The following is an 11,739-nucleotide window of genomic DNA, read 5'->3' as shown; positions in this document are numbered from 1 at the left end:
GTAAGCCACTGACCGACCGACCGACTGACTGATTGGAGCAAGTAAGTAAGTAAGTAGATATCTTTTCGAGAATAATATCTTGGATTCTAGCATATGGGAGATGGTGAAATCGCTGGGTGAACTCACCTAGTGACACATGCATTCGACCAATCAAGAAAGGAAGAAAGAAAAAAAAAAAGAAGAAAAAAACAAAACAAACAAACAGCATTCCTCTTCTCTTATCTTCGTTTTCAGAGATAAATGGATTGCTTGATATGTACCTAGGTAGGCAGGAAGGAAGTGAACCGAAGAACGCCGATCCAATATTTTCTCACTAGATACAGACCCATCATCTCATATCATCAAAATTCATGCATGGCCAGATGCTCTTCATAAAGAGTAAGATATTGTGATGCATCTTATATTTTATTATTTACTATTAGACTATACGTTCCCTCCGAAACAAGATATTACTATTGGTATTGATTCAACTCGCAAACCATTCCATTCTATGCCATCCAGTCCAAGCCCAAACGACCCCACTCAACCAGGCCCAGATCCTCCATATATGAATCCCAAAACGCGCAACACATCCGCCCATTCAGTCACTACAAGAGATGCACAATGATTTGATCCCCACCTACACTCAGCAACCCCAAAATTCGGGTTCTACACCCCTAACTGATAAGTAAAGGTGCATTCTACATCTCGTATCTATTGCCCTCCATGTAGTGGTGGTTTCGGCCCCACAATTTGTCGTCTACCAGCTCCAATACCCTGAGCTCCCTTGTTCTGCCCATCGCCACCGGTATACCCCGTCCATTGATTAACATCCCACTTCCCTCCAATACCTCCTCCAATACCATCAACTCCATCGCCGCCTGGAACTTTACTCTTGAGTTCCTTCTGACTCTCTTCCCATTCCTGTTGTCGTTGTCTTTCCATCTCCATTTCCTTTTCCAAAAGAGATTTAGAAGCCCATCCACCAGCTTTGGTTTTAGTTTGTGATTCGACACGGCGACGATCTTCTGCATCGCGTTCGGCATTGCTAGAGAATGTTCCAATTTCATTGGAATAAGTTGTGGTTGGTCTTGGTGGGGTTGGTGGAGGGTTTGAGGAAAGGAAACGATCGGTGCGGTTTGGAGCTTTAGAGGTTGGAGATGTGTATTTTGCTGGATCAGGTAGAGGTCTTGCTTCACCAGTGCGTTGAGGTTTAATGGGATTTGCCGTTGGTTCAGGCAATGGACGAGGAGGTTTGACTGGCGGTGCTACATCTTCACTTGTATTATGTGAGCTCCATTGCTTGCGAAGGTAGTCTCGTTCATCTTGTCTCCATGTTTCATCGGTACCCTTTCGTGATGGCAAGCGAGGGCGACTACGAGATCTCGGACGAGCTTTTGATGACTCCTCCTTTAGTCTTAATGTTAAATCATGATCCTGGATGGCGTCTCGATCGCCGGTCTTATGTTTTGAAACTCTTTCTGCTTGATATCGACGCTCTCGGCCCCGAGCTTCTGCTAGTTCGTGTTCCAATTGTCTAATTCTATCGGCCTCGCTAGAATCAGTTCTCTGACCCTTCTTGCTCAAACCGTTCTCAGCTTGATATTGACTGAGGAATTGTCCCTGTAATCGAGTGTCGCTAGTACCCCTTAATCTCTTTCGCTCATCCGCCGCTCTACTCTCTGCCTCAGACTCATCTTGCTTTCTGCGATCTTCCTCTGCTTTCCATCTGCGCTCTTGTTCCTCCCATTCTCGTTTCTCGTTCAACGTCTTTTGTCGCAACTTTTCGGTTTCTTCAGCGAATCTTCTCTCCTCTTCCACACGAGCCTTTTCCTCCTCGGCCACAACTCTTCGCCGTTCCTCTTCTTCAGCCTCGAGCTTCAATCGTTTATCTTCTGCCTCTTTTTCCCTTCGCTTCTTCTCTTTTTCGGCGAGACTCGGAACGGCCGGACCAGCGTTTGTAATTTGTCTTCTGCCACCAAATGAGACTCCCATATTACCTTGACTCGCACCTCCCATATATCCATATTGCGCAATATTCCAGGCTGGAGAAGTGGCACTCTCGTCGGATTTCTTACTCCAACTACTAACAGAATTAGGTGATGTAGGCGCACCAAATCTGCTAGGACTTCTCCTACCACTATCCGAACCACCAGTTCTTGAAGCTGTCAAAGTTGCAGGCTTGTGACCTGATGATGCAGTGCTGGCGGTTGAGGCTTCCCTTCCTCTGTTATTGAATCCAGTTCCAAGATATTGTCCTGTAACCTGCGGGCTCACAACACCGCCGCGAGATTTGGCGCCGATAGGATTAGGAAATTTAGAAGGATCAACTCGATTTGCAGCTCTGCTAAATGCAGCGATACCTTGAAGTACTTGCGCGGGGTCCTTACCATCGTAGAGATCGACCGTAAGAAACCTATCGTGCGCAGGTAGACTTAGCGGTGGCTTTTCGCATGCGCCGAGAAACAAAGCAATATTCTCTCGCTGTATGAAAGGCATCGTTGCTTTAGGTTTAAATCCACGGACTTTCATAGGATCAATCATAGCTGCAAGTCTGTAGGGAGTCAGTTGGCTATGGATTGGTATGTGATAAGGAGAGAAGCTCACTTGCAAAGTGCTACACCATCTTTCAGTGCAGCCAATATATTATATGTGCCAAATCGTGCATCATCTCCAACATCCGGTAAACTCTCCCCCAGAGATACTTCGATGAAATTCCTTACTTCGTTTACAGCAGCTGGTGTAACTCGATCACCCCGCTTGCTATTAACGTCATTGTCGAGATTTGTTACAGAAGCCATGATCATGGTTGTATGTGTGTATTCAGTAGTTGGTTTCTGTGTTGTTAATAGGATGCGACTCCTTTTTGTTATGAAATCAAATCGCAATCTCAAATCTACAAGCACAATCCAAATTCATAAGGCGTATTTGCATGACGGTAAATCATAAAAGGTGGCCGGCGCTAAGGATGGGGCAAGGCTGATCCTGGAATGTGGTAGAAGGAAATAAATCAATAAATCACATGAGAAATAGGTTGGATAGGTAAGCAAGCAATGTTTGAACTTTGAGAGGATATAAAATTGTTATAGTTGTTACCTATGTATGGTATTGGTGATGATATTGATATTGAGTTTCTTAGAGTGAATGATGCTATATGGATCAATGCAATGTACAGTACGATGTATGATGTATGATGTATGATGTGCCTACTAGGGAGGTATGTGCATATTGAAAGTGGGTGTGCACAGGATATCACCGGAGATCACATGTTTCTCACTCATGTATCGCACGTGACTTCTCATCAAACAAGGCTCGAGCAATTGTATGATGACATAAAGACTCCATTCCGACTGTCAAAGTCATCTATGTTCATGTAATGATCAACATCCAAAAAGACTCTTCGATTCCCAGATCCACCTGAAAAATCTCATTTTGGATATTCGGAAAGTGATCCAAAGCTAAAAAAAAGATCATATGATTCATAAGGTTACGAAGTAGAATCTCGGAAGGGTAATTTTGTACGGAGCATGGACACCTGCAGCAGAATGAATAGAGCAAGCGAGCGTACATGAGTAACATACCGGTAATGGATTAATAAGCCAACCTTGGAAGTTAATATAAAAGCATACCTGACCCGGCGTTTGTAAAAAGATCCGAGGTTCTAGCGTTTTGACTGAAATTTGGAGCGTGATGTAAGCCTAATTTATTAGGCCTCTGTAATTTTCGTACCTTTCTGAGCCTTTCCAATTCCTTCCGCTCGCTGCCGTTGGAGCTAGAGCGGGTAGGGACTAGGTCGGCTCGTAGATAGATAGCACGGGTAAGCATGTAAGCACCTAGCTGAAGTGAGAGAAGAATGGCAAAGGATCACGCGTAAAGTGATCTCATTGGTCAGGAAGCATTAGCCTTGGAATTACTAAAAAAGATCAAACAAGGCTTCATTCCATTGGTCAACCTGGCTAAATGACTTTATCCGTCCATGACCGATCTTCCGTGGTGATAATCCTTGTTCCATCAACCTTTTTCTCGCCTTTTTCCCCAAAATGTCTCTGAATCCATCTCTTTATCTGGACCAATGAAAAGTCGCTCAGACACTACTTTCACTACTTTAATCAGGACAGCATATTTCTCACTGGACCACTTTTTCCCTCTTTTCCCTCTTTTACCATGGAGGACTAGGCGGAGGACTCTAATCTTCATCTGATCTAGCTTCTTAAATCGTTGTCGCGCAAACGCAAGCTTCACTGTGACAACCCAATTGGAGCTTCCCGAAAAAAAGTACCCCAAGTTTCTTCCCTTCCCTTTCCTTCCTATTCTTACATTTTAAAGATGCCGTCCTTTCTCTCAACTTTCTTTTTCTTTCCTTTCTGTCCTTTCCCTTATCCTATCTCCCATCTCCAAATAAAATAAGTATTCCCACCTTTCCCTTTCCTTTTCATCTTCATCTTCTTCTTCACCAATCCATCCATCCCTCTTAATCAACTCTTAACTTTTTACTCTTCCTCTTCCTCTTCCTCTTCCTCTTCCTCTTTCTCCATCAATACTTTTACTTCCCCATCACAACTCAATACATACTTCATCCGTTCCATCTCCCAACATCAACACACTTCCATCTATCATCTATCATCTACCCAATAACATCGATCAATTGATAAAATAGTCTCCCAAAAGTCGCGCCTTTCTCTGGCAATCCATCCATCAAGCATTTTAACCAACTCTTTTTATTCATCATTATGGGTTCCTTCTCTCATCAATCTTTCTCTCAATCTTCACCCGTTCTTGCCATGGCGCCACAACTTCCACCTCAACATTCTTTCAACCGACCAACTTTTACATCACCCTTCGTAAAAGCTCCCATGTCATCACCATCTGCAGGTTCTTGGCTCACTCCAACTTCGGCACCTCAATCAGCTGCAGGTCGTAAACGCTCACGCGACGAGGCTGCTCTTGAAGACGAAGAATACTTTTCACAAGCACCTGTTGAGCCAATAGTTGTCGAAGATGAAGAAGAATGGGAATATGGGCCAGGCATGACGCTCATTAAACCGAGTAATCGTTACAACTTAACGGCAGAGAGTCAAACTGGTACCTGGAAAGAAGAGAAAGAAGCTGAAGAAAAAGCCAAAGCAGCATTGCGCGCAGCCAGTCCAGATAGACCGATCCTACGTTCGGCCAAGAGTCAAAGAATTGATAGAGGTCCCACATCATCAATGATCGAAGAGACAAATGTCGCGAATAGTGACCTCTCAGCTCCTCTTCAAACAGGAAGTACTGGCCCCATCCAGCCTTCCATTGACGAATACACCAGGCATTTGGGAATTGGTTGGTCAAAGTTAAGCACCGATGAAGATATTCAAGCTGCGGTTCGTGGCTGGACCAAATATATCGAGAACCACTTTCCCGTCAACAATGCTATTATTCGATTGCAAAGCAGAGGATTATCAAGCTATCTCGTTGAAGCCCAAGAAGGCTACTTTTTATTTGGAGATGACCTCAAACAAGGTAGACTCGTGAGCACCAGCTTGGAAAAGACTTTTGAAAATCTTCGAGGACCAGTTCCAACATTTGAAGGAGATATGATACTTGAGGCTAGCGAAACACCCAAGGCTAGCAGTCCAGTTATGAATGCTATGACAAATGAACACGTTGAAGAAATGATGATGGGTGGAATTCCTACGACCAGTCTCCCTAACCATGCTGTGGAGGTTGAGATGGATATGAGTTAAATGCGATTTACGGCTTTGGGCACCAATGTAAAAAACGAATTGGGTATTCCTCAAGTTAACAGGACACGGAGTTTTTCTAGTTTCACTGCATTCGGCTTTGCATACGGGATCTCGGAATTAGGTTCATCGATAAGGCTACCTGGCTAGGTCTAGCATACATTTGTAACATAGAATCAGGAGGGAGGTAGGTCATGGGTTTGCTGGCTTTGCATACTTTGCAAGACGTTCCAACTTTTGTTAGCACGACTTTAGTAGTGAGCGCTCAACGTCAGGGCAAGCTGTCGTACTAAATTTAAATCGAATACAAAAAGTCTGTTGTATCCCAATATTTTTCCATCCCTTAAAATGATGCGAACTGATGTGAATATTTGAATGCAATATGATTGTGAATTTTCGAGATTTGTGGCCTAAGGTTACCGGTTCAGGTTACCTGTCCAACGAGATGGTGTGACGGAATATCGCTCAGACAGCAACTTTAATTCAAAGCTTCGAGTTGAGAAGCGAATTCCCAAATGGAAGGAAGGTAAGTGAGGCATCTGCTGCAAGACCACTTGGGATTGCAATAGCCTGTTAAAGATTTCTAGGATCGAAGCAAGAGAGCGGTGAGCATCGAAAGAAAAATACAGGATAGATGGAAGAATGTAAGAATGGGAAGAAGTAGGTATGCATTGTGAAAGTCTACGGTCTTGGTTATTATGTAGACGGGGAAAATGTTGAGATGAGATGAGATGCGATAAGATGGATATTGTGCAAATGGAAAAATGATCAAGAAGAGAGGAGAGAGAAGATGATAGGAATTGAATACTAGGGTGGGTAGATAGATAGATAGGTAGATGGGCAATTTGATTTAATGGATAATTGTTCTGGTTTCCATGTATGTATGTATCGTATTTAGGTGTTTTGACAATATGGTTCATGTTCATGTATAAGTGACTTGTTCAATGTATGGATACATCATCGATCGGTACTTCACGTATTTCATAATAGTTCATTCGTAATCGTGGGTTCGTGGGTTCACTCACACATTCGTATATACCGACATACATACATACATACATATACAAATTTGCCATTCTCCCGACGATTTCCCCTTCCCAATGAAATATGAGATATCTCGATATTTTCAAACGTCTTTCCCCAGAATGTGATACAGCAAAAAAGTCTAGAAAAACCGGCTGAGTGACAGTCGGCCATCTATTGACCAGTTCTTTCTTGGATGTGTGACCCTGGTTTGCTATTCTGGATTGGCATGGGAGAGGTGGGAATGGAGCAGCGTGATTGGATGGGATTGGGGAGGATCATCCAGTAGTTAGGGGTTTCTTTGGAGTGATGGATGGCAATGGAGTCGCATACGGATAGGGATTGGGATATGCGGCGACGGATACACCACGCACGTATGTATGCATATGAGAGAAGATGAATGGATGGATGGATGGATTGCACACGATACCTACCTAGCATTAGAGATGCACAAGGGATAACTATGTAGGTGGACATAATTTGTGAAGAGGGACCGACGAGGAGTAATGCAAGGAGAGCAGAGCGAGCAGCAGCGCGTTGCAAACGAATGACTTTCTTTCGGGAATTTTCGTGTGGCATTTTCTTGTCATTTGAAGGGGCTGGGCGAGAGCAAGCTTTCGTTTTTCCGTCCGTCTCGTTTCGCGAGTGGGCTGGGCTGGGCTGGGCTGGGGCGCGCAGAGTAGAGTGGGCTCTCGAAGGTGTAACTTGCAAACTTGCAGCAGATGGATGGGCAAGAAAGACAAGGCAAGGCGTGCACGCAAAGGTGAGTAATTGAGTGATTGAGTGAACAAGGAAGCATAGGTAGCTGGAGTTCAAGGTTTTTTCCCTTCCTTCTCTTCTCTTCGTAGGTAGAAATGGAATGGAGGTGGGTAGAAACGGATGAGATTGATTGGATAGTAATATGTGTTCCTGAAGCTGGGAAACTTGGATGGTCCTGGGAGAGAACGGGTTGATTGATAGTTGATAGATAAAAATTGGATAGATAGTAGATTGATCAGTACCTAGATAATAAGATGCGTTTGATATTGGAATGGAATTGATATTTTTCTTTTCGCGTTTGTGATTCTTTCTGTTATTGATTTGCTTGGTATATATTATATCTCTTATACATGCACGCAAAACAGTCAAGCAGCCGAAGATATCTTTTCACGCGTTTTTCGTGATTTGTGAAGATAGAAAGAGGAGAAAAAAAACGACTTTGTGAGGTTCGTTCGGGGTGGGTTTTGAGACATTTTGACATTTTTGTAGAAGCTTGGGACGAACGAATCGAGAATCGTTTTGTGAGGGGATTTTCGGGTCTGGAGAAGAAACTAGGTATATTTATTTATATTTGAAAAGACGAAGAAGGGATTGCGCGCTGTGCGTAGCAGATTGTGGATGAGTTTATGAACTTCTTCATCACATCATTTCATCAGCCTTGTGTCGACTTGGTGTAAGGTGAATGAGGTGAAGGCTAGATAGATATTTTGGTACGTTTGTTTGTTTGGTCCAGAATTTATATGTTTTTGTTTAGGTATGCGATGCGAAAATCATAAACTGGAGTCATTGGAATGAATTCATTCATAGAACCAATTCACAAATACTGATTGCTTTTTGGGGGGATGCTTAGGAAACAAGCAATGGTTTCGCAGGCAGAGCCGACCAATTCGCTGACTGTTCGAGGTCCTTCGTCGGTCGTTTCGAGAGCGAGTACTTCGAGACATCATCGACGTCACGGCCGAAGTCATACAGGAAGTTCTTCATACATACCGCAGAATGATTTTCCAATCTTCACGCATACCGGGGATGTGGAAATTATTATAAAAGCTGGCGCGAAAACAAATCGATACTTATTACACCGACTTATCCTAACGAATTGTTCGGGGTTTTTTGAGACAAGCACAAGCCAAGAATGGTCGAGAGCTACTGAGGTTGGAGGGACGGGTGGAGGGGAATTAGCTAGGATAGGTGAAGAATCAGGCAGTGATGTGGGAAGAAATGATGGTGTTCCGAAAAGAAGATGGAGGTATGAATTGGATAGGAATACCGACGATATACCAATGCTCGTTCAAAGGTCGGAAACCTCACTGTCCCCCTTTGGCGCAAACGATAGTCGGCCACCACCTCCCGTACGAAATAAGCCTCCTTCATCCAATCCTTCATTCTTTCGCTCTGTCGCAAACTTATCCATCTCCTCCCATTCAACTCCCGCGCCTCCGCAGATAACACAAGAAGATCAAGATCTGCTAAACGACTACGATAATCTATTTCGAATCTTTTATAATCACTCTCCACTTCTCGATTCTATCGATATCGCTACCGCATACATACAATGTAAATCACTTCTCACACTTGCCGATCTCTACGATGCTTTGGCAGTTGTTGGGCCGCGTATCGATCATCATCTCCTACAATTTCAAGGTCGTCTTTGGAAACAAATCGCTAAATATCCTTCCTCATATCTTAAACTCGGCTTTCTCTCACAATCGAAAACGATATTTGGAGAGGCTCTCATTCATGTTGTAGGCGCTTGGCCAGCTGGAGAAAGACATATTAGGAATCAATTACCCGATCAAGTTTTGGAGATTATAGAGGATAAAGTAGAGGATTTAAGGGATATGGTTGGGAGTGTTGAAGGGCAATTATTTCGATTAACTTTATTGACTTCAAGAGGAGAGAGAGTTAATCCGGGTAATGCTTATGCAGATTGGCTGGTGGTTAGCTTGTTCAGACAATGGCTTGCGGAAAATACATCGCCGCCTCCTGCTCCTCCTCAGCCATCCCCTAGATCTCGTCAATCTAGTGGTTCCCATAATACACATCATTCGCGAGCTTCTTCTCTAACGATCACTCAACATCAACAACCTCCTCCGTCAACTATATCGCAAAATCAACAAATTGGCAGGACATTTAAGTTATTGGGTAATGCATCTAGTAGTGCGTACTTAGGACATGAAGACTGCAAGCGGTTTTTGAAGTTAACGCCGGAACATTATAGTAGAGAGGGGCTAAGAAGATTTGAGAAGAGAATGGATGAGATGAAGGAGATGGCAAGGAGGGTTGTGGCGCCTTTGATGAGGTGTGGGTTAGAAGGAGAGGGTGTGGCGGTGGGATATCTAACGTGCACGAGAGTGGAAGAGAGGGATTTCGTTTGGTTGTAGGAGGAAGGGGGAAGGAAGTTGGAAACGTCAATTTTCACTCTCACTCCTCAAAATACTCAATACTTTAGGCTGCAGTCTAGCAGTCTAGCAGTCAGATTCTTGAGTCTTGATCTCCTTCAGATGCATCGTTCAATCAATTCGAAGGATCTGTCTTGTTTGGATTACTTGATTACGTTGGAACAATCAACCAACTCAATCGGGATAATAATTTGGTCCGAGGGAGAGGGAGAGGCAATGAATACACGGGTCTATGAACGATTCTTTGAAAGAGTCTCTGGAAAAGAGGAAGCAACTGCGATATACGGATATGAGCAGTACGCACTTCATGAATAACGAGTCGAGACGATGACGGACGAGTAGAGCAAAACCAAGATTGGATGATACAAAACGATGATCTCTTCTTTCTCCCTTTCTTTCTTTCTTTCTTTCTTTCTTTTTTTTTTTCCTTCACTTTCTTTCGTAAAGGCGAGCGAGTGGTGGTTTTGGATGGCTTTGAATTCGAAACGAAACCTTTCTGGCAGGATACCCTTGGCAATTTTTCTTCTTCGATTTTTCTATTTTATTTTACTTGACTTGACTTGTTACAAGTACCTAGTTTTATTTACGTTCATGTTTATGGTTATGTTTATGATGATGATTTGGATTGGTGAGGGAGGGAGAGGGGAGGCAAGGGGAGTTTTTGGCTTGTGTCTTTTATTTTATTTTTTGATATGGTGGGAGGGGTGAGGAAAGGAGAGGAGAGGTTATGATTTGATTCGATAGGATAGGATAGGATACGATATGATTGATGGCTACTAGGCTGGAGGATGTTGGGATTGGATGTTGGAGTAGGTACATAGCATAGTGGTTACGCATCAGTAATGAATGGATGAATGGATCTATTTGTCTATATATTATCGACCTTTGCTTGAACTGTGATGGTTCTTGATGAAAGGATAGCATGTGATGTGATATGATGGGATGTAATGTGACTGTGAAGGTAGGTGAAGTGGTGAAGTGGTGATGGAAGAGAGAGAGAAAGTAATAAATAGATGGTTAGATAAACGATTGCACGTATATACGTATGTACGTATGTATATACACTGCGGAAGCAGACATCGCTACGAAACAGAACATACCTAAATCGACAGAAGAAGAAGCTAATTACATATTGCTCTGGATGTATGGAATGGATATATCATTATCAGTTATCTGTGCTTTCTACTTGATGTGTAGTCACTTAGTCAGTCAATCAGACTATTCATCTCTGGTCTTCCTGGTGGTTCTCGATTTCTTCTGGGAGGAGGGGTTTTGGCGGGCGATGATGGGCGGGTTTAGATGGAAAGTAGATGTTTTTTTATACGATTGTAGATTGAAATGAGAGGTGCATGGGATCTTTTATATGTCTTAGGTGTTTTTGATGTTTGGGAGCGAGAATTTTGGTTTTGATTTGGGGATATTGAGATGGAGGGAGGGTTTTGTGAATCGAATGGTTTTGGTTATTGGATTGAATGGCGAGATTGCTTGCTTGCTTGATAGGTAGGCCTGGGTTGGTGGAAAAGGTATGTTTTTTTTTTTTGTAAATATAACTCTGATATTGGAGGGGGGATGGGTAATGTAATGGGATATGAAGATTGGATCTTGAGAGTTTAAGAATTTGAGATTGTAATTTAATGGTCGAGGAGGGAGGGAATAGGTGGCGTATCATATCATATCATATCGGATTCTGATGTTGAGATGATCGTTGATGACAGTATCCAGGTTATCTATCTATTGCTACAATAATTAATACATTCCGTGTTGAAGACTCATCGATGAGACAGCGGCATATACATATCAATTATCATTTTTGGGGAGTCGAAAGATCGAATGTCAATTTCCAGTGCATCGCCATGAAT

The 11,739-nt window shown here is 43.0% G+C and overlaps 3 protein-coding genes across 3 annotated transcripts; 2 read left to right on the top strand and 1 right to left on the bottom strand.

Moving 5' to 3' along the window:
* Positions 1–384: 384 nt before the first annotated feature.
* Positions 385–3,162, bottom strand: EAE97_001235 (uncharacterized protein). Its single transcript, XM_038871745.1, has 2 exons — positions 2,587–3,162; positions 385–2,533 (listed from the first exon to the last, which is right to left on the bottom strand). The coding sequence occupies exons 1-2, from the start codon at positions 2,784–2,786 to the stop codon at positions 694–696; spliced, it is 2,040 nt and encodes a 679-aa protein (XP_038737646.1). The 5' UTR covers positions 2,787–3,162; the 3' UTR covers positions 385–693.
* A 1,547-nt stretch (positions 3,163–4,709) lies between these two features.
* On the top strand, positions 4,710–5,702 carry EAE97_001234 (uncharacterized protein; the record flags this gene model as incomplete). Its single annotated transcript, XM_038871744.1, has 1 exon — positions 4,710–5,702. One exon carries the CDS (start codon positions 4,710–4,712, stop codon positions 5,700–5,702), a length of 993 nt encoding a protein of 330 aa, XP_038737645.1.
* Positions 5,703–8,341: 2,639 nt separating this feature from the next.
* On the top strand, positions 8,342–9,862 carry EAE97_001233 (uncharacterized protein; the record flags this gene model as incomplete). The annotated part of the gene is made up of 1 exon (XM_038871743.1): positions 8,342–9,862. One exon carries the CDS (start codon positions 8,342–8,344, stop codon positions 9,860–9,862), a length of 1,521 nt encoding a protein of 506 aa, XP_038737644.1.
* Between the last annotated feature and the right edge of the window lie 1,877 nt (positions 9,863–11,739).

Source organism: Botrytis byssoidea (genome assembly GCF_014898295.1).
Source record: "Botrytis byssoidea strain MUCL 94 chromosome Unknown BBYS_002, whole genome shotgun sequence".
NCBI classification, from domain to species: Eukaryota; Fungi; Ascomycota; class Leotiomycetes; order Helotiales; family Sclerotiniaceae; genus Botrytis; species Botrytis byssoidea.
Note: the sequence above shows the minus strand (reverse complement) of the source record. Positions and strands in the feature narration are given on the sequence as shown.